Raw genomic sequence first — 22435 nt, forward strand, 5'->3', positions numbered from 1 at the left:
GAGAACAAAATTGATGTTTCATCACATAAGGTAAATAATGCATCTTTTATCCGTCATCTTTTACTATCGAGAGAAAATGGCCATAACAACAATAATTTATGCAACAGAGGCAATAGAAAACTTTTAATAGTCCTAAACGTGTTTGGTAATGGCAAACGTCTGAAATCTGTTTGTGCCACCCAACACTGCAACCGGGCAGCCGACGTGGAAGCTCATTCCAGATGGCAAAGCAATAAACTGAAATATGATGCACGCGCCAACATGAAAGGACTTGGCCAGACAGAAAATCAGTGATAAAGTGTAGGAAGTGTGAGAACACGGCCCACATTTGTCAGGTTCGAGAGTCCAGAGCGTCCAGTGCTTCCTGATCAGCATCTCTCAGGTCCCAGTCACAAATACGGGAATGCAGGGAGATGTCCCGGGCCAAAGTCCACCAAAGTTGAACTTTTGCAAAGCCACACTGAGGATTTGCTTCACAACAGGAAGCAAACGTTTTATATGACCCTTGCTCACACAGAATGGAAGTGAATGGGAGGTGAAGGTTCACCACTGCTTCATTTGCATATGTGTGTGACAGTGCCCTTACGCTGGACTCATACATAAGCGTAAGACACTTAAACCGAGACGCTGGTCATTGACTTTGAATAGGGTGATGTCAGGCGTTGCCAAACTGAATTGTGGTTCCGCTAAGTCGCGTTCCTTGTGTTATGTATGGTAAAATTACTGGTTGTGGATTTTATTTCCTGTGCACCTCTTTATAGGTTATGTTGTGTGTCTCGAGCATGAAACTGTCGCTGCTTTCAGATCTGCATTGAACTCCAGACAAGGCTTCAGTGTGAGTCCTCCATTAGCTTCGGATGTCGTCTCAGCTCTCAAACGTAGCTTATCTTTAAATCAGTGAAAAGACAATGAAAGCCGTGAGAGGGGTTGTTGTTTTTTTTCTTTCTTTTTTTTTTAAAACCCAGCATTGTCTACCAATTGCAACGTAGGCAACCAACAAGAGATACAGGTCAGCAAGGTCAGCACGAGTACCAATACAACACAGCCTCTCTGTTGCTTACAGTGAACAATCAACAAGTAACATGGAGACGTGTCAAGCAAATCATCAACATACAGCAGCAGCGTGACGCCACAGAACAGACTGAATGAAAATCAACTGTGTGGCTTTTTGTAGAAAAGCATTTAAAACATCACTGTTGTGGGTAAAAACCTTTTTTCTTCAAAAATAGCATTTTTTTTTTAATCAATATTCTCTTTCAATTTATAACCAGGGTTTCTGAGCCCAGGGGATGACAAAAGTTTCTCACCATATTTAGTACAATTCAATTTATGGATTCTGGTTCAAATATGAAAAATAAGCAAAATAGAACTTGCAAGGTTTTCACCTGACAACAGCAATATTTTGACCAGTGTGGATGAGGTGCATTTCTGTGGAGCAGCAGTCGTTTATCTCAATCTTCTGCAGCTCTTCTGTGAACTGGGGAGGTTTAGAATATGCAGACGTTCTCCCCTTTCAGACAGTGGTGAGAGACATGTAGTCAAGAAAGAGACAATTTCAGATGTCCTGACATTGTAAACCCCTTGATTTAGCAAAAGGATATGAGGGAGAGAAGTTACAACAAAGGTGGCTTAAAGTTCAGGTATTGCATTTAATGTGAATCAATCCTCCCGGATGTTTAGACACTCTTGGCACAGGTACAACAGCAGTGGTGGGTGAAGGCATTGGCTCTGTGGTGTGTCGATTCATCAAAAGTAGTCCGGTCCAATACAGGGCTACAGTTGATGGCACTCCGCTGGGAAGACCCCGTCAAACATTCAAGTTTTTAATTGTCTGAGCTCAATGAAATCCTGGAGGTCCAGAGGGAGTCAGTCAGAGTGTCTGCACCAGCACGGGGAACAGCAGGGACAAGTGCTCGGCACCCCGGATGGGGAGTTTGTGCGTGGTGTAGAAGTGGATCACCTCTGGGATGGTGTCAAACGGAGGGCTGTTCTGACCCAGCACGTACTTGCCGTCTTTACACCGCGTGAACTTCATGTGCATGAAACCCTGGCAGCTCCTGAGAGAGAGGGGGGGGAGGAGACGAGAAGAAGCATGAGAGTGATCCGGTATGAAAAAGAGAAATAGCAGGGAGAGAAAGGGGCGGGCGACATGAATTGTAGAGGACATAAAACATGAAGCTGTGTCACAGAACGACACAGGGGAAATGACAGCCTGGATTTATGTTTGCCTCCTTCTGCTGCACTTGCAGGAGGAGATTCTAACCAAGACGTAACACCATGTCACAAATTAGGAAGGAAGAGACACTTTGATGGATGAATGGATTGTATAAGAGCACATGGTGGGAAAGACAAAACCAGAGTGTGTGAGAAAGAAAAAAGAAAAAGAAAGGAGGCACTCGACTGTGAAACGGGCTTCGCCAAGACAACCACGACAGTTCCTCCCCTTTAACATCACCAACGGCCGCGCGTCCCCTTTAAGAGCCCGCCCGCCCCCCAGCCAGTCATGACTTATGTCTAATTATAGAAGCAGAGGGAAAGACAAGGGCTGAAACCTGTCACCGTAATCGTCATTGTTCTAGTCAACCAAATTAAAATTTGAGGAGCGCTGAAATCAAAGACACCCTCCGTGAATACAAACAGCTGAACAACAACAGTTCATGATCATCCCATCACGAGTCTCCAGAGCAGCGACAGCCAGACGCGTGTCATCAAGCTCGGAGCTGACAGGGAGCTTTCATCCCGCTCTGTTTGTTTTGGGGGACTGGTTGTAGCTCATGGTACATTACAACCTGCCAGTGCTGCTTTCATATATATTCATGTTGGGTTCAATCCTGCAGGACTGTCTGTTTCAGTGCTGACTCACTTTGGAGTGCCTCTTCATTTTGTCGCCGCTAAACTACTTTTGTCATTCCTCCAATTGTTCACGTTGCACTCAAATCTTGAAAAATCTCATGGTTAGATTTTTCCCAGGGGAGAGAGATTCTACTAAGGACAGAAACACCCAGACGCTGCGTTGGTTGCAAAAAATGTAGCTGTTATTATAGACTTATTTCTGAAGGGTATATTGGAATCATGGCCATTTGTCAGTCTCCTCGTCCAACCTGCAGACCCGTCACAACACACAGGTAAAGAATTTGAAAAGTAGTCTCTCTATTTAGGATGAAACCTGTAATCGAATCTAATTAAAAGCACTGTGCTTTGAATTGAATGATTCAAGTGGCCACCATTCACACACACTTTCCCCTGTGCTGACGGGACATTAATGAGGAGAGGAAGCGCACACTCTAGAATTTGCACACTCTTAACTTTATAAGGACACGAGCTTTCATCGACCTTCAGGGCAGAAAGAATGCAAGAAGATCCTTGTATTTATGTGTTCCAGTACCAAATGAAACATCCAAATAGCTGCATGTGTGGACAACACAAAGGAAAGATAAGGGATACAAATATAAAGGAGACATTTGAAAGTAAATTTGGGATTAAAACGACTGGTGAGCACAGCAAAAGTAAGGAAGCCAATGTGCTTTAGAGTTTTGTGTCATAATTCTGCCCTTTTCCTGCGTCTTCTCATACATATAGAATATATTCAGAAACCTGCAAAATCATGCATTTTTTAATTGTTGGTTGTGACTTATTTTTGAAATGTCGTGGGCAAATGTCGTGGGCCTAATTATTACTAATAGGAATGTAGAAAATAAAACGATTCAGATTATAGGACTCTGACTCATTTCAGATTGTGCTGCGACTGACTTTGATGTTGTGGACTCTGAAGGTCAGCTCCTCCTTCTAAAGAATGTGAGGCTGATAGATTCTGCAGTTTCATAAGAGACATTATCTCAAGTGCTAGTTGTGACCTTGTTGCTTGAGCAAACGTGCGTGCAAGTATGTGTGTGTGTTTTTGTGTGTGTGTGTGTCAAACCCACTCTACTCATGTAAATGAGTAATGCATGAGCTTGTTTGTATGTCAGCACAACACGGTGACACTCGGTGCCTCCCCCCTCCCTTCCATCTCTCCCCCTACCCTCCTTGTGTGGCCCGCAGAAGGTAATTCATATTCATTAGTGATTATGGGGAAGATGATGTGTGCACTGAAGTGTGCTCTACCTGCCTGATTACCAATTAGAGGGCCCAACGGGGCCAAGGAGGGAGGCCATGGAGAAGGGCCAAGGATGGGGTGAGGACAGGGGGTGATGGGAAAGCGGTTGGAGGCAGGGACAATGGTTCATGGTGGTAATTACAAGGGAGAGATTTGACCAGATAAGCAGTATTATGTGGTGCAAATGAGTATCGGGGAAGGCATCAGTGTGGCAGTGATCTTAAGTGGGGGGGGATGGTGGAGGGGAGGGAGGGAGAGCGATGGGAGACAGATGGAGAGGTGTGGGAGAGTGCGCTATGAGATCGGTAGCTCAGGTGGCTTCACACACACTTTGCACACACTCCTCACTCGCACGGCTGAAAGTGCTCAATTAAATTGTAGCACTGAATATTAAATATCTGGTTTGGATGTCTTCCAGCTTGTTGTGGTATATCAGCGTGCATGTGTGTGTGTGTGTGCACGTGTGAGCCTATGACTTACCGTAGGGACAGGGAGAAGTCGGAGCGGGTGGCCTGACTGTTCCTCACCAGGTAGCTACACTCTTTACACAGCATTAGCAGCGACTCTGCCTCAGAACGAGACAGTGATCCGTGGTACCATCTGACACACACAAACACACAACATAACACATGTTACTCCGGTAACGTCAAGATTGTTTCCAACACTGACACCGGCAAAGAGCAAAGACAGCGTTACATAATCAATTTCATTGATTGAAGTTGAATAAAGGGGAAATATTATACCCATATTCATGTTTATTATTTTAAGCTCTCCACAGAAAACACTGCTCCAAGAGCTGCTGGAGCTTCACTTGAGGATGCTCAGGAGCCCCAGGAGCTTCAGGAGCTTCAGGAGCCCCAGGAGCCCCAGGAGCTACAGGAGCTTCAGGAGCCCCAGGAACCCCAGGAGCAAGCAGGAATCTTTGGGGAGCTTCCTCTACTTTAGGCTTTTTTAATTTTGCAAAACCTTTCACGTGCAAAAGTCTGGAATAAATAAAAGGCTCAGATGTGACTCAATAAAAGGCAGCGGCAAACAAAAAAGCTTTGATCGAAAAGAACAAGAAGTTGTAACAGACAATCAATATTTGTTATAATGTAGGAAAACAAGCTCAGTGTATTATTTATCTACCAATGTTTTTATATGGAACATTTTAATTGTGAAACAACAAACAAAAAAAAAAGGCAGAAAAAAGGATCTGTGTGTTTTGCAAAGGAGTATCAAAGTATAAACAAAAGATAAGACAGTCTATTGAAGTGAATGCTACAGGTTGATGGTGACACTGTTTCTTTGTTTAAAACAGGAGGAGACCACAAAGCTCATAACAGCCCTTAGGAGATCATCAGGGAGTAATGGGGCATAATAATTAACTACCATCCCCTGGTGAATATGGACACGTGTGTGTGTGTTTGTGAGTACACCATTGTGTGTGGTGCGTGTGCAGGAAGCATGTTTGCTTAAAGGGTGTTAAGTGCTTGGATTTCATTAACCAAACAGCCCATTAAATGCACAGAAAGAGAAACATAAATTACACCAATGATGTCTGAAATTACAAGACCGCAGAGTAGATGTGAGTTTTTAATGCTCCGACTTAATTAGTTTCCTTCTAACCTTTCGTAGCTCCGATGAGCGCTGCTTAGTGGAAGTTTTGTTTTAATGCGTCACATTCTCTTTGTCCCTCAAGTATACAAAATATCTTTTATACAAATACATGCAAGTACAGGATCTCTGCACAGAGGCATTTGATTTGCAGTTACCTAATTCTATAACTCAGGTTTGATTGATGCATATAAACATCATACACTGCTCCAGGCAAGATGTCTGGCTTTCGTATAACTCATTGAAATGGAACAGTCAGACAATCCTGACTGGATTAAAACATGTGCACATATTCAATCTTGCACAGCATTGTGGGTATTTCTGATGTCAGCTAATGTCAACTGCATCACCACTACTATTACAGCTGTTTTTCATCTAAGACAGTGCAATTTCTTTATCCCATATTATACTCGAGGTAATTCAATCGAGGGCAACAGGGGCACGCAATGATTAACTATCAAGATCAGTGAATTTTAAATCATGTAAGCCTTTTAATATGATTAAACCTTAAACACTATGATCTCCACTCAGTTTAATAGCATGTGATATATGTTTATGTAGCTGCTATGAGTTTAACAGAAGCTGCATACATACACCTGCTTTTCCAGAGGAACACTGGCGTCCACCCTCTCCCCAACCATGGTCAAGCCTTCCTGCGGCATACGAAACTTCTTCCCCCCCCCTGCCAGCGGGCTGGACCACGGCCCCGGAGGACGCAAGCGTTCTGTGGGCGACGAGGAGCGGTCCCACTCTGCGCCGTCAAACTGCACTGTTGGCAGACAAGAGACAGAAAAAGTGAGTCACCGTATTTAGACAGTTCTGCGACCAGAAGGGATTATAAACCTCACAGCCAGAGTCGGGCAAACATCATCAACCAGGCTATTGCAAAAAAACACGCGTACAGCACAGAGAGAGAGAGAGAGAGAGAGAGAGAGAGAGAGAGAGAGAGAGAGAGAGAGAGAGAGAGAGAGAGAGAGAGAGAGAGAGAGAGAGAGAGAGAGAGAGAGAGAGAGCGACCTCTCGCAACTAGAGGACAGCAGGTCCCGCTCTGACAGATTGAATCAGCATCATCGCAATTACCATCATCAACATTTTTATGAATCTCCCACGGCAGATAGAGGCAGGAAGTTGGCTTCTTGTCTGCCCGGCTCTGGCACACACAACCTCCAGGAGCCGACGGCACGGATTACGACCCTAATTCCGTTCTGCAGCAAAGTACATGTGAAGACTGAAACGTTGCTGCTTTTGTTCCTGGTTTTGGTGACATCCAATCTGCAGTGCTTGTACTTAAACATTGAATGTAACTGCAGCTCGAATGAGATTTCTGATATGAATAAGGCAGATATAACAACATATCGGGAGCTGGTCGTGCATGGTTGATTAAGTAATTGCGGGGGGGGGGCAAACCATAATGAGTGCAACAGGCAGAGAGAGATGCAGGTGGTGCAGATGAAGGCCTGCTGGGAGTTTGGGGGGATAAGGTAGAGCAGATGTAGGACAACAGCTTGGGTCGCAGAGGTCAGCGTGACTGCATTTGTGCGGGTGTTTGGAGAGATAAAGGATGGCAAGGCAGGGGAGCGAAAGGGAGGATGGTGGTCGTGCTGGTTGTGTTCAGGGTTAGAGGTCACCTTGCTCTCTGACGGGGGGCTCCTCCTCCAGCTGACCCACCGGGGCAGGCCAGGGCAAATCCGACAACTCCCTCATTTCTAATAGAAGTGGGGGAGAGCGGGGAGGAGGCGGGAGAGAAAAGGGAGTGAGAAAACGGCAGATGGGTGAAACCAAGTAAAGATAAGCAAGAGAAAGAGAGAGAGGTGGTGGTGATGAATTTGGGGGAGAGATTTCATAATGAGGAGTACGTGAGAAGTGCGATGTGGAAAAAAAGGTGGAAGACAGGGAGGCCCCGTCGAGAGTGAGAGAGCGGCAGCACGCGTGTGCCGATGACAGGGATGTGGTGTCAGGAAATGTGGTGAACTATACTTCCTGTCTCCTTGCTGCATCACACTGAAGCGTCTCAGATTGTGTGTTTACAGTTATTCATCACAAGACTAAAGAAAAAAGGCAGAGAAGATAAGACAGACAGGACGACAGAAGTTCAGTCATCTGAACAGAATCCACTTTAAGTCTCCTGGAAGTCGATGCTTTGGAAACAGAACGTGACTGAGACTGAAGAGCTCGGGGGCAGAATAGTGCTCAGTTCACTGTCCTACCTACGGTGAGAGAGCGGCAGAAAGTGTGCGCCGTGAGACGGAACTGAAAATAGAGCAGTTTCCACCGCGGAGGGCAACCATCTCATTTAACAGTCATTATTGCGGCCGAACACACACGCACAGACCCATTTAAAGCAGAAAGGGATTACAAAACAAATAAAGGGAAAACAGGGGTGATGTCTAAATGAGGCGACAAATCCAAAGACCCCCCCAGGCCCGCAACATCAAAGGCCATTTGAATGGGCGTTTGGAGAGAGACCCGGGCTGTACATACATGCCTTTCTCCCTCGCTGGTTAATTATTGAGCAGGCAGACACTCCGCCACTTTCTCTGGCTCTCAATGAATTATTGATGCATGGCGTGGTACAATGGCCCCATCTGGAGCGGGCTGCACCTCCACCGAAGCCAGGATTAAAGTGTGGCCTGGCATCCCACGATGGCAGACATGCACGCAAACGCACGAGTCCACAAACCCACAAAGACACGCACACACACACCTGACATTCTGAAACACCCCATCACTGCCGCACTCTGCTGCCTGTTCGCTCGTCACATTTCACACCTCTAGTTCTCAAGCAAAACTGCGAAAGACGCGTGGAAAGAGAGAGGGGGTGTAAATGAGAGGCTCACTAAAGTGTGAGAGGAAACAAACGAGATAATTTATTACAGGTCAGAAATGTGCCCAGCCATCCGAGCGAGGGATAAACTCAGGTGGTGTGGACGGAGAGGAAAATCCCATCAAGATTCCTCTCCCTCAGTGTTTGAGCAGCTGCAACAAGCCATTTTGCCTCGTGAAAGAAGAGCTCTACAAAAGAAGTGAGAGTATAGCAGTTGTTTCCACCGTCTGATCCCATTTGTAGATTTCTCTTTATTTTAAGCTGTAATCAGTTTCTCACTATAAGAGTACAACTGAAGTATTGTTACGTTTAAATCATAGATCTCATCCATTAAAATCCCTTCTCCATGTTCTAAACTCGCATGAATAATTCCACTATCTGTCAGAGCTGATCAGATCTGTATGAACACATCATTTTCACATAGATTTATATTAATATCACATGTGCTCCCTTTGATTTGAAGGAAATCCTCCTAAACCACCAGACTCTACCTATTCTGTTTGGTTGTCAGACTCTTAACACTTGCTCCGCCTGAAATGCAAAAGGTTCCAAACACACACACACACACACACATACACCCCCACACACACACACCCACCCGCACACACTCCCACACTCCAACACGCACACTTGCACAAACACAGAACCTTGTGAGAGCTGCTCACTGATAACAAAAGGTTGATTGCCAAGCTAAGGCACACACAGAGATTCAAACACACCCGTTCGAGCAAAGACACACTGTCACACCATGTCACTCATTGACAAACAGGGAACATCTGGCTTCCATTCACTCATCCCAGGAACCTGTGGAGTTGTCATCCACAGAAGTGCTTTTGTTTGCCAGAACTAAACAATGACACACTTAATAGTTTAGGGTTAAAGGCATGGTCACATCTACACACACATTCCTGGTTATTTTCTAAATCGACTGCAATGTATTAGTTATTATGTTGGAAAATTGAGTGTATTTATTTTGTTATCGTTTCTGTCCCCCATAATTACCAGACTGATGAAACAGGTGACAACTATTTAATAAATGTGTGGTCTCATGTGCCTCAACTACCTGCTTAACAATTACCAGGAATCATCTGAGGGGGGAGGGAAGGGCCAGATAAGTTCTCCTGTCTGGTGTTGCACAGAGCTCAAATTGCCTTGGGTGACAGATAACTGACTTTTCGAGCACATCAGCCGTTTCCTGTGTCCTCACGGCGGAGGAGGAGCCGAGAAAGACAACAGCACAGCTTCATTAGCTCCATTAATGAGAACATCTGTTCTTCAAACAGCCCCGACGGCTCGTCTTCATTCTGCACACAAAGAGCTTCTGCTGAAGAAAAATGGCTCCCATAAGGACAGACAATTAACACCTTCTGCCATCACACCAGTGCAGGGTAGAAAAAAAAAACTAAAAACATGCATTCACACCAGTCCCTCTTTTCAAAATGAAGATCCACGCTGTTTTGATTTCAATCTTAGAAGCATCACACATTCATTGAGCATCCTTTGTGTACACATTTTCTCGTAATTCATTACATCCATTTCCCCGAGGCTTGTATTGAACCTCCCTCTTTTTCATCTTCCCATTTTCACCTAAGTGGGGCATTATCTCTCTTTCCATATTCCCTGGCCCCCTTCCAGTCGCGCCCTACTCCACTTCCATCATCGCTCCGACTCCACTCCCATAGTGGCTGGCAAGAGGGGATCACGGAGGACATGCCTTTTCATTTATGTCAGGTAAGGTTCACGCTGAAGGAGGGAGAAAATCAGCGAGGAGGGAAGGGGCTGAGAGAGTGGCGGCAGGAGTGAAAGGGAAAAAGAGAGTGAGAGCAAGATAAGAGTCCTTCCATTGTGCCAGTAAATTGATGAAGAGACTGGTCAGATGTCCCCAGGGTCTGCTTAGAGCAACAGAGAGCAGCACCGCACCGCAAATGGAAATCTAATTGTCTTTTCTGTCTTGTCTGCATGCACACGTCTACACACTAACACGCTTTTATGGGGCTCGTACAGGGAGACATGCAAACACCCAGAATAGCCCAGGAAACATGTCGGAGCACATGTGCCCAGACATCCAGACACAGCACAAATAGGCTGTCGACCATCTGCCTTTGCAAGGTTTGCTCAACTCAGCCTTTGCATTGGCAATCGTTAAAACTCTACAGCTCCTTTTAGCGTCTACGTTAACAGTGCTCCTTTCCCAAGGATGGATAAAGCAATCTAATGACTTTGAAGACATGTCTATATTTTCTTAGACAGAATCTGTTATGATCAGCAAAGCATTACTTGAGTCCATAGACTGAGTCCAACGCAGATTGGTGAGGCTGCTGAGGTACAGCTATGCTTTGAGCTCAATGCATGCTCACAACAATAACAATATTGACATGCAGTGTGCAAAATATCCCGGATACGAACAGCACCATCTTGAGCAGTTGGAGCCTGGGCGGTAGTGATCGATATTCACACTCGACCAATCGTGAGTCAGAGGCCGTCAAGCCTAACTTTTCACCTCAGTTTTAATAATCAGGGTTATAAGAACTACCTCAAATGACAGGAACCATACATTTTTGGAAGGTGCATTTTGTCTTTTTCGTTTGGCCCATGTCCCATCCACACACGTGGAGCAAGTGGAATTTATGACCTTTACTGCAGCCAGCCCTCAGGCGGCAAGCAAGAGACTTTGGCTCAACTTTTGGGGAGTCATGTCGTAAAGTCTATGGTTCGCTATAATTAAGCATGCTAAGGTGCTCCAATTAGCAGTAAACACAAAGTACAGCTCAACTGAGGGGCATTTTTTAGCTATGAAGCCATTTGGTCATAAACCAAACAAAAGTGACCAATTAGCCTGATGATGGCACCACATGAAAGGTTTAATGATCACAAAAAAAAGGTCCTTTTGTTCAGAAGTTAAACCATATGATTAGAAAAGCTTCACAATGGTACTGGAAGTAAAAAGGTTACCATGGTCAATTGGATTTATCACCAGAGTATCATTGATTTTCTGTAAAATAATTTTTCAATATAGAGTCTGGAGACAAAGGAAACATGTTGAACTCGTGGTCACTGCTATTCCCCTAAACACGACTCAAGCTACAGGCAGCTCTATTCATTTCTTCCATTTTATGGCTACAAAAGGTAAATTAATTACAGGAAGATTTTATTGGCTGCAAAGTATTTACCTAAACTGCACATACATTTTCACCGCCCTCTTGCTTCTGGTTCAAACACATTCCCAGTCCCAGTTTTTCGCTGTTGCCTAATGAGCAGCTGCACTGGAATAAGTGGAGAATAAGTGCTTTGCTCAATGGCACGAGAATAGTAATTGCTAGAGGCGGCGATGTTATTCATTCACCTTTCCAGCTGATTTGCGGCGCTCTCATCATGTGTCCACTCCTCCATTGCTCATCATCTAGCTCAAATAAAAAGGCTCAATTCTCTTGAGGTGGACTATAAAACTTAAAAAAAAAAATATGTGAAACACCCATTCATCTGTTAATTAGGTGTCACCATCAGAGAGCTAATGAGATGCTGCCTTTCATTAGCTCTCGGGTTGGTGCTGAATGGCTGCCGGACCGAAACTCGCACCGCTGGAGTTACTATTGACTTCCAGGAAATAATGACTGTTGTAATTCAAGCTGGACGCTTGTGACTGGTGACAGCTCTCCAACAGCGTAATTAAAACCCAGCGGACTGAGAGAGACCTGTCACGTTTAAATCCTCAGGTACGCTCACACAGCTGAGCCAGCCATATTCAAACCTCCAATGAAAAACAAATCAATTGCTTTCAAATGCCTGGTTTCAGCATACAATACTCACCCGATTACATTCAAAGACGGGTAATCCGCGAAAAATTATAATCAGCGAGATTCTGTGCGGAAGAGCTTACATGAATTGGCAAGTACGTAAATCCATACACAATATGATCCGGCCCCCCCCCCCCCCACCCCTCCCCAACACCCTCACACTCATTTGAGCCGACGTGCACACAATCTCCTCTCACCCTTGAATTAGTAGCCTGGTGATAATCACAGCTGGAAAACCTGATTTGAGAAGCCACGTGTGTGTGTGTGTGTGTGTGTGTGTGTTATGTGCAGTGGAGGTGATGACGTGGGGGCTGCTGGCAGATCGTGATGCCCCCTTTGCCCCCTGCAGCAGGTTATCAGAGGGAGTGTGTCACATCCGCAGGGAGGGGGGGCTGCGAGGACACCGCTGTCACCTCTGCTGCCGATGCTGGTGTGTGTGTGTCGTAGAGAGTGTGCCTGTGTTAGGAGGATGACTGATTGCACCCTGCTACAATGGCCCTGAATCCCCCCCCCCCCTTTCTGTTCACCTCACCCCGACCATTAATTCTCCTCAACACCCCTCCCCTCAGCAGCACTGGGCCTCCACAAACACCCATTGAGCTTGGACATCTCTCTCTCTCTCTCTCTCTCTCTCTCTCTCTATTTTCCAACCCTCATTCCTCCTCCTCATCGCTCCTTTTTTTTTGCCCACTGTCCATCTTTTCCATCTCTCTTGTTGTTCAGCTCTGTCCTCTGTCCTCGCCATCTCTTCCCTCCCCTTGCATGTCGGCCGTGCCTAGCAACGCTGAGCGGGCCTGGGAATATGGATTAAATGTGAGAATGGAAAACACTGTTTGTGCGTTTATACTTCAGCGCTCCGGCCTGCGAAGACACACAGCGCCACGGCTTATAGTGCTGACTCTAAATGGGGGGGGAAAACACAGGGTCAGACAACTCCAGCCTCACAGGCGTGTTGATTCACTGTGTCCTCAAATGGTGCCGCAAGCAGGAGAGCATACTGCATGTGGCACAAAGAAGAGAAGCTTGAATGCAAAAGAAAATAACAGATAAGGCAGGAATAAGTCCTGCCAACAGGTGAGAGGTGCTATTGGCTTTTAAATTAACAGCCGTGCGTTTCCATTTGAAACTCTGCTCTCCAATTAGTTACGGCGTCTCTGTGCTGCTTTTTATGGTTAACGCGATTCAAGGATGAACATGGTGTAAAATGATACGTCTATGCGAGTGTGAGTGTGTTCAGACTATTGTGTGCTGACCATGACTCTCTTATTAGCACCGGATCGGTCACGCACATGTAGGCATGTAATTAACTGAGAAGAGAGGCGAGGGGGAAAACGTAGGAGGGGGGGGGGAGCGGGTGCGGAGGGGCGGCTGATTTATTATCCCATCACCTTGACCTTGGTGACTTGAAGATGCAGCTCAATTAAGCTGACTTGGCCCGACGTGCCTTACAGTGATCCACTCCTAAATGACCCATCAGTCTGTTCCGGTTTCTCTTTGCTTCCACTTCACTCTCTCTCCCTCCAATTACACTCGGTAGATGGAACGTAAGAAGATAGGATGGGACATGAACTCTCATGGCAACTTTAAAAACGATAACCACGAGCCAATTATTTCAAAAATACCGCAGAAAAAACGACGCTTCACAAAGGAAATGAACTTCCTCCGAGCTCCCCTACTGTCAGCCTGCTTTTTATGACATCAACACAGCAAATCACACACGAGACGTCTCTGTCAATTCCAATTAACTCCTAGGTTGCTGTGACAGTGTTGTGGCATATGTGTGAGAGGGAGAAATCAATAGTCGCCAGTAGGTGTTTAAATGTAGTGAAAGAGACAGTGTCCTTTGAGCCAGTGAAGGTCACAGTGGTCTCCATTTCTTAAAAAGAAAACGGCTTGGACGATGTTATGATGAAACATTAAAGGACTCGACTCCATGTGTCCCCTTGGAAGGGTCTTTGAAAAGGAGCCATTTTGAGTTGTGTGCTATTAATCATTTTCACTAAATCAATTTCATGATTCCCCTTTTGGAAAAACAAATGTTGTGTTATTCCTCATTTTTGCTGCGTCGTTTAAAGAAGCTTCAGTAGATATCAAGGAAAGACAACAGATGATTTTAAATATGTGGGTTTTAAGATGGATTTTCAGTTTAACAGGCATTTCCTGCACACTGAATCTCACATGTCAAATATTTCCCGGTAAGCTCCGAGTATCGATTCATTCTGGCAATTTGAAGCCAGAAGAGCCTGAGAAATATGGTGTGTGGTTTATACAATGATGTAATTCTCTAACTTATAAAGCTTTTTAATATATTAACTAAATCATGCATTTTGAGAAGCATGATTGAACAGTTCCAACGCAAAATAAATCAGTGTAGTGTTTTGTTTTGACATTTTCCCTGTTTGAAAATCACAAGCAAGCACCAACGATATCCGTGTATCATTTGCTCTTTTCATATTCAACCGGGAATCCACATAATCAATGAAACTTATTGATCACTCGAAGGGCTTTCCAGTAATAAGTCACTTTCACTTATTCACGCCCACATTCAAACAGTGCTACTCTATGCTCCCCCTCACAACACCGTCACGATGTTTCTTCATACCTGCGAAGGCTTTGGAGATGTTGTCCTTCTTCCACTCCCAGGGTTGGTCGTACTCGTCAGCCGGCCTCTCGTCATCCTGCGGCAGCCGGCTGCTCTCCTTGCCCTCGTCCTGAGCTTCTCCGTACACGAGGCCCAGTCGCTGTCCTCGCTCGTCGTCATAGGGAGTGTCGTAGAGCTGCAGCCCGCCACGCAGCCGTCCTCCTCCCGGGCCACGCTGCAGCTCTGTCAGGCCAAAAGAAAATTAAATCCACGACAAAACACACAGACAAGAAACGCATGCAAGCATTTAGAGATTTGTCTCGTGTGTCACCTTTAACCACTCTGTAAGAGAAATAGAGAATATTAAGAGATAATATTTGCCAGTAGTGATGGGGCTCCTCTTCACACAGGACTGATATTATTCTGTTCTACAAAGCAAAAAAAAAAAAAAAGCCTGTTGAGCTCTGACATGACTAGAATTAGAGTGGAGAGACAAATTATGTTTGCACAGCTTGCCGTGAGCTCAAAACCTCATATGGGGGGGCTTAACGAGGCCTTGGGCTAGATGCTGAGTGGCAACACGGTAGCCAGCCCCCCCCCCCTTCTCCACACCATTCCAGGATCCCAGCACCGATCTAGCATGGCTCACAACAGCATCCGCGTACCCGTGATAACATTTTCATCACTTTCTCAGTGGGTTCCAGCCGAGGGATGCTCTTCAGCACCTGATGGTTACGTGGAGTCAAACATGGTCATGAGATAAAAGGATTTAAGATTAATGACGCAAGCCAGAGGAGGAAATCAGATTTCGGAATGCACCAATAGGAGCCTGTAAGCTGCAGCAGCAATCATTGATGACAGCCTTGATAGCTTGACCTTAAAAATATCCCCTTTCAAAACACAGGGTTAAGAAATGGAGGGAAAATGGGGGGGGGGGGGGGGGAATGAAGGAGTGTGCATCTTCTGTGTCCACAGCCAGAGGCCTTGGAGAGGAGGTGCACTCACGTGAGCGCTGAACGGGACAAAATGGAAATATTCGCCGGTGGAAAGCGGGAAAAACTTTAACCTTCACACGACAAGACACCGCTATTGGGCGGCCCTGTATAGTCACCATGGCGACCGAGTGGAGACCCTGGGGAAAGTCCCTGAGGCTAGAAAGGGGAGGGTGGAGGGGAAATGGAGAGAGGAGGAGGAGCAAGGCGAGGGAGGAGGGAAAGAGAGTGAGAGGATGTGGTGGGGAACAGGAGGAGAGGGAAGAGGAACGGGAAGTAGTGAGGAAACAAGGGGAGGAGGAGGAGGAGGAGGACGGGAGGGGAGGGGGCGAGGTCTGTCAGTGTTTGATGTAAAGCCATTGAGACAGAAGCACAGCGGGGCTGAATGCTGCTCTATACCTGCGCTGGGAACCCGCCGTGTCAGCGGCAGCCTGCAGATGGAGGGGATGAAGGCGCAGAGATAAAAACTGGCGTGGAGGAAATAAAATGAGAGATTCATAGGAGGCATGATGGAGGGAAAAAAACAAAAGGGGGGGGGGGGGGGAGAGGTGGAAATAGCAATTTGCCAGAAAGGTGACAGAGAGAGAAGATTGAGGGGAAAGACGACAGGGAGGGCAGAGGAGCCTTTCGGCATACAGATGTGAGCCGGGGCCTTGAAACTGAGGGGTGTAAACATTCAAACTCATAAAGTGCACTCTGAAAAAAGCGCACAGGTGTCTTTCCAGGACAGTCTTTGTGACAGAGAATCACTATTCCCATCTTACAGCTGTCTCTGCCGCTCCGCCGTGTTTATTAATGAGCAGAAACGGGCTGACAGGCGGACAGACAAAAGCGGGCAGACACTCACTCCTGGAGTGACAGCCTCGATTCAAAGTCAAAGACAGAACTGTGACAGGGCTTCGTCCAAACCCTCTACCATCACTGCTGTGGATCTAATCTTTCCAATGGCTCCATGCAGCCCAGCCAACCCAGTCTAATCAGAAAACGTGTAGTGGTAGTGGCAAGAGACTGGGTTGTCCAGCCGCTTGCAAGAAAAGATCTTCTTCAGCGTTTCTCCACTTGGGCAGCGATGAAGGGCGGCTCCGATCGTTTACAGCCGATGTAATGGACGTCACGTGACCAACAAAAAGGAAGCAGGACTGGCAATGGGCGGGTGAACGGGACATCACATTTGCTAAAAAACAAATTAGAGAGACAGCCAGACTCCCCTCAGGGCCGCGGGGGAGAGCCCTCGAGATGAGGAGAGATAGAGAAATGGAGGAAGAGGAGGGGAGGAGGGGGAGGCTTTTACACTAAATGACTGGGACAGAGCAGGGAGAACGCGGGGGGGGGGGTGGAGGGGCAGACAGAGATGTTACGGGCGAGAGAGACAAATGGAAAACGATAGATGCGAGCCAGACAACGTGGGAGAAAATTGCGAGGGGCGGAGGGAGGGGTCTCAGACGGGATAGTTATCTCCAAAGGGCCGGCTCATCGGTGATGAATCTAACGCAGGGGAGTCGACAGGTACAACACTCCAGAGCAGAGCTGCTTGCTAGAAATGAAGCAATTAAACAGGAAATAGTGTGAAATACTGCGTTTAAGGCACTTTTTAGAACAAAGAAGTGGAGAATATGGAAATAATGAAGCATTGTTCTGTTAATGCAGAACTGCTAAAAAAAAAATAGAATGATAATGTCGGAAATCCTCTCAATGTTATTTGATTAAAGAAATGGCTGACGGACTCTAGATCAATAATAATAATATAACTTCATACCACAGAACCATATTTTATTCATGATTTTGTGTCTGAAATGCAGTAGAATACCTGACAGTGCTCTTCATGATGAGATCTGAAGTCATCCTTTAAGCATGACCACTTCATCTCATGCAATTCTCATTGATTATTTGTGTGGATGCATGACTTTACCACATGAACTAAACTTCAAAATGAGAAAACTGAAACACAAAAAGGAGGCAGTGAAAGGGTCGCTGATCTCATGAGCACTGTGATGTGCAGGGAGGGTCAAACTGACCTGTGATCACCCTCTGGGCTTCGTACGGCTCCATGTAGCCGTTGTTCTCGCAGGGAACGGGTCCGAGGTCCGTCTCCAGCCGGTGATCCAACCGAGCGTCGAAAGGATCAGAATAGTCGGTGTCCCCTGCCAGCGGAGCAGAGGGCACCACCTAAAGGACAAAACACACAGTTACTCATAATGAAAAATGACTCCTGCTGACAGAACACGACATGAACTCGTCCCCTTAGAGAAACCAGGTCCCCTACTGTTTCTGATTTAGTACAGAAATGAAATATGATTTAAAAAATGTTTTGTCTCGCAGGCACATGTGAAAAAAGAGCTCGCCATCATAGACTATAGTTGCTTTGATTCCAGCATTTTCATAATCAGCGTTTTTACTCAAAATCAAACGCTTTTGAAATAAACACTTGCATAAAAAACATCCTCAGGCATCAACGTTTTCTGATAATTAGGAGAATTTGGTCTGTATGTATAAATCCTGTTGCACAAACAATACGTCATCAAGACCCTGAGATGGAGGAGAAAGCAGCGCAACACTTACAACAAGCAATCAGGTCCCTGTGCTGAGTGGCGCGTTAAATATACGTCTGGTCGCAGACAAAATGCTTCTGGAGCATCACCAACACACTAATTAGCACCTTTGGCGTGCAACATCACAATACCACACAAATGCTGAGTATATTTAGTTGAATTAGAGGCGAAGAGAATGAACTACATTGAGTCTTAAGAGGAGAATGCAACACAGTGAGTAGCCGCCCTGTCTCAGGATGATCTATTTTTTTTCAGGAGGAGTAAGAGGAGCTGCTTGGCCGGTCAGGAGCATTTGTTCTTTCATGTGAGCACAGGAGGAAAACAGTGGTCATCTGGCCCACTGACAGATACACAGGCAGCCATATGGTCCGTCTCTCACATACACACGATCCCACACGATATGAATATACACAAGCACACACACACTTGTGCACATAGATAGAGACACACCAGCCCCCTTTTTGCTCTCCTCCTCCTCTTGCACAAAGACAATCACTCCTGCGAGGCTCTGTATCCAAATTCTTTCAAAACACGCACGCTTCACAAAATCACATCCTAATCCCGTGTTGATTCTGTAACAGGTTATTTATCGATGCACGGGAATCTGCAATGTTAATTAGAGTGCGGATGTTCCCACAGACCCTGGGAAATTAATGAGCGCAGGAGGAGAGTTGAGCATAGAGGAAGGGGGGGGGGGGGGGGGGTATTGACTTCAGTTAAGACTATTACTTCAATCCACTTCAGGCCTTTTCGCACTTGTAGCCATTTTCCGTGAGTGGAGTCATGGATTTAACTGCAGGCACGAAAAAAAACACTGACATGCTCCTTAACTCGCTCAGCATATGTGAGGTGAATTCATGCGCAGACTATTTCCTTCTGGAACCTTAGAGCTGCTTCTCCTGTCGCTCTCTCGACATCTGTTTGCCCCCCCCCCCCCCTTTCCTTACAGTCGCCATGGATGTTTTCTACTGCACAACATTGACATTACATACATTGATAGAGGCCTGATGACACCAACACTCTCTCCGTATAAATTACACTCCCCTCTGGCCTGGGACACGTCCCTACATATATGGCGTACTGTATTTCGGCCCCTAACATGTGCTCATGCGGGGGGGCTCTCTCTCAGCTTGCAAAACCAAACCCCATTTATTATTTATGGAAGGACATAAACTCGGGGGACTGGGACCCTCTCCGACTCAACGGTCCACTCAAGCCGTCAATAATTTCCCCCTACAGCTATGGAAGCAAGTTTATGTGGCGCATGGGATGTAATGTGATTTATGAAAACAAAGCGTATTTGTGACACACAGTACCAGACACATGCTTATGGAATCTGATCAATAAAGCTGTCACAGCTATAGGAATGGGATGCTTTCCTTTCATCGCTCTCGCCTTAATTCAATCACTGGTTTGTCATCACTTGTTTTTTTTTGCTCTGAACAACAACAAAGAAGTGATTAGAGAAGGAGGCTCTTACAGGCTCTAGCTGTTCCTCTATAGAGACGGCACTGAGGAGGATCTTGGTGCGCCCGAGCTCCTGGGAGTCCACTTTGATCAGTCTGTGCTTGGGGGACTTCGGGTCCACGCTGGACGACTTCATGGGTGACCCGTACACCGGCGTGGCAGGGTCAGACGGCCCAGACTCGGCCCTGGGCCTGCTCTCGGAGTCCTCATAGGGATCCTCGAAGTCCAGGTCCCTCTGGAGCCGGTACGCTTTGAGGATCTCGCTCTCGGAGTAGTCTGGCGTGGGCGGCTGCGGGGGCACCTTCCTGCTGCCAAAGCTCAGGTAGTCCTTCAGCCACTTGGCCATCGCTGCTCAGCCAAACAGTGCTGGTGTGTGGTGAGGGAGAGAGACGGAGAGCAGGAGGCTGCAGGGGAGCAGAGAGGGACAAAACAAAATAAAAGGGGATGTCACTGTCTGAGCTTGTTTATCATGGTCCTGTGTGAGCTGTGGATATGATTTGCTGTATTAGTCATTTCAAAGATTAAAAAAAAATCAAATAAAAAAAACACATTAATCCATTTGCTCCCGATCCTCAAAAATATTTGTGCTGGACAATTATTTCTGTGGCCACGGGCCCACAATCAACGTGCACTTCACATGCACTGCAAGTGACATGAAACTGCACCAACAGCTGGGCTTTCACGCACCCCCCTTTTGTTTTACGCAGGGAGCTGGGGCATATAAAGCGACTGGCATCTGGACTTTGCCCAAAGGCTGGAATTTCATTACACAGCCGTGCAATAAAATCCGACGCTAACAAACTGATAAAAAAGAAACATAGACAGAGGCTGGAGGAAGTAATGTTGAATCACAGAAATAGCCAGGAAGTGTTAAATCTAAAGAGCCACATGTATTTTCCCCTTGTTTGTTCATCGGAATCAAATTCAGTAAGTTTATAAGGAACAGGACACACGAGCGAATTGAAATAAACAGTTTGACTTCTCGTATAGAAACATCAGGATTAAACATCAGGGAGCTCCTGCGCGCTGCGGACTCACTCACCTACTGCCCTAGTGCCACTTTGGATGCTTTGCTCCGCGCTTCTTCATGACGCTCTGACACTGAAACGACCTGTAAAACCTGCCTCTCCTTTTTCATTCCACATCTGGAACAAGAGGTGAAAAAAACACCAGCCGCAGCTTCTCTGGAATAAATTAAAAAAACAACAACCCACGAGCAGTGACACGAGCTCCAGTTCACCCGCTGAAGGCAAACGTGCGAGTGAAGAGAGCGACGCTCCAGCTCCGCCAGCCGAGCGATTAAAGGGGGAGGCGCTTCAGTCCCCGAGGAACATCCTCCTATTCCCCTACCGCAGTCAACCGAGCGTTCATTCATTGAAATATCTGCACATCAACACTGGGGGATGCAACCCGGAGATACATCCTCTTCACAATAGCTGCACGGGGAAAACAAATGGAAGAACAGAGGAAGAAGAGGAGGAGGAGAGGGGGATGAGACTCCAGCTCCCACGAACGTGCTCCAAAAGATGTGCATTATTTATTTGCATGACATCACGGAGTTTTTATGTTGTAGCCTCAAGTGGGTTTTTTAAATATGACTATTTCGCAGTTTTCCCTCAAAATAACCTAAAACTACGAAAGGCCCGAAGCCTGAACAGAACTGTTCTCTGCTCTCTCTAAGAAGCGTTTGGTGAAGAGGGGGAATCCTACAACAGTGTGGAAGTGAAGTTCTTATTGTTATGGATATTTTTGTGGTTAGGATCTATGTTGTGAATTTAGTTTCACTCTTTTTCACTTCTTTTTCACTTTGATTCTCCAAATCTACTACATATGGGTTAATACTGAGTCCCCATGTTAAATTGCAGCATGCAAAGGATCCGAAGCCGGATAGAGGAAGGCACATAATAAAAGATAATAAGAGAAATGAAAAAGAAGCAACAATGGTGAAGCTGTAGTTATGGTACACACACAAATGTTATGTTCCTCATTGAGAAGTGTAGTTTATAATGCAAGTCATATATTTCAGTGGGAATCATTCCAAAGCAGTATTGTTCACTTGCAGAAATTATCATTACTGTTAAATACATGATTGTTACCATCAGAATCAGAATTATTTTATTGGCCAAGTATATTTTCACATACAGGAAATTGACTCGTTTTCCCTAAGAGCACTTTAATCAGTATTTTATATATATATATTTAAGTTGCTGCTGCATGTCCGCTTGCCAAGGAGCTGATTGGTTCCTAGCTGCCGTTGTTTTACACAGGACAGGTATGAGTGTAACAGGGTTGAGTAGAGAGGCCTGTTGAGAATCCTGAGTTATGTACTATTTAGCTGTGTTGCTGTTTACGTAGACAGGGGAAGAATAACACCCTGTGTTTTAAAGAGAAGATGTAGCTCACGTTTTACCCACAGCCCAGAAGAACTGAAGCATGCTACCAACCACGGTTTAGATTTATCTGTCTAATAAAGTAGCTCCACATAAAGACTAATGGTGTGTGGCCATTGTGACATGGGTAGACTATAATACTCCTT

General features: G+C 45.9%; 1 protein-coding gene across 1 annotated transcript; it reads right to left on the reverse strand.

Annotated features, from left to right (window-relative positions):
* Positions 1-98: 98 nt before the first annotated feature.
* Positions 99-21148, reverse strand: shdb (Src homology 2 domain containing transforming protein D, b). The gene is made up of 7 exons (XM_062396211.1): positions 20942-21148; positions 19913-20303; positions 17899-18049; positions 14913-15134; positions 6287-6461; positions 4577-4696; positions 99-2057 (listed from the first exon to the last, which is right to left on the reverse strand). The coding sequence occupies exons 2-7, from the start codon at positions 20243-20245 to the stop codon at positions 1871-1873; spliced, it is 1188 nt and encodes a 395-aa protein (XP_062252195.1). The 5' UTR covers positions 20246-20303; positions 20942-21148; the 3' UTR covers positions 99-1870.
* Positions 21149-22435: the final 1287 nt, after the last annotated feature.

The sequence above is a fragment of the Platichthys flesus genome, chromosome 9 (genome assembly GCF_949316205.1).
Source record: "Platichthys flesus chromosome 9, fPlaFle2.1, whole genome shotgun sequence".
NCBI classification, from domain to species: Eukaryota; Metazoa; Chordata; class Actinopteri; order Pleuronectiformes; family Pleuronectidae; genus Platichthys; species Platichthys flesus.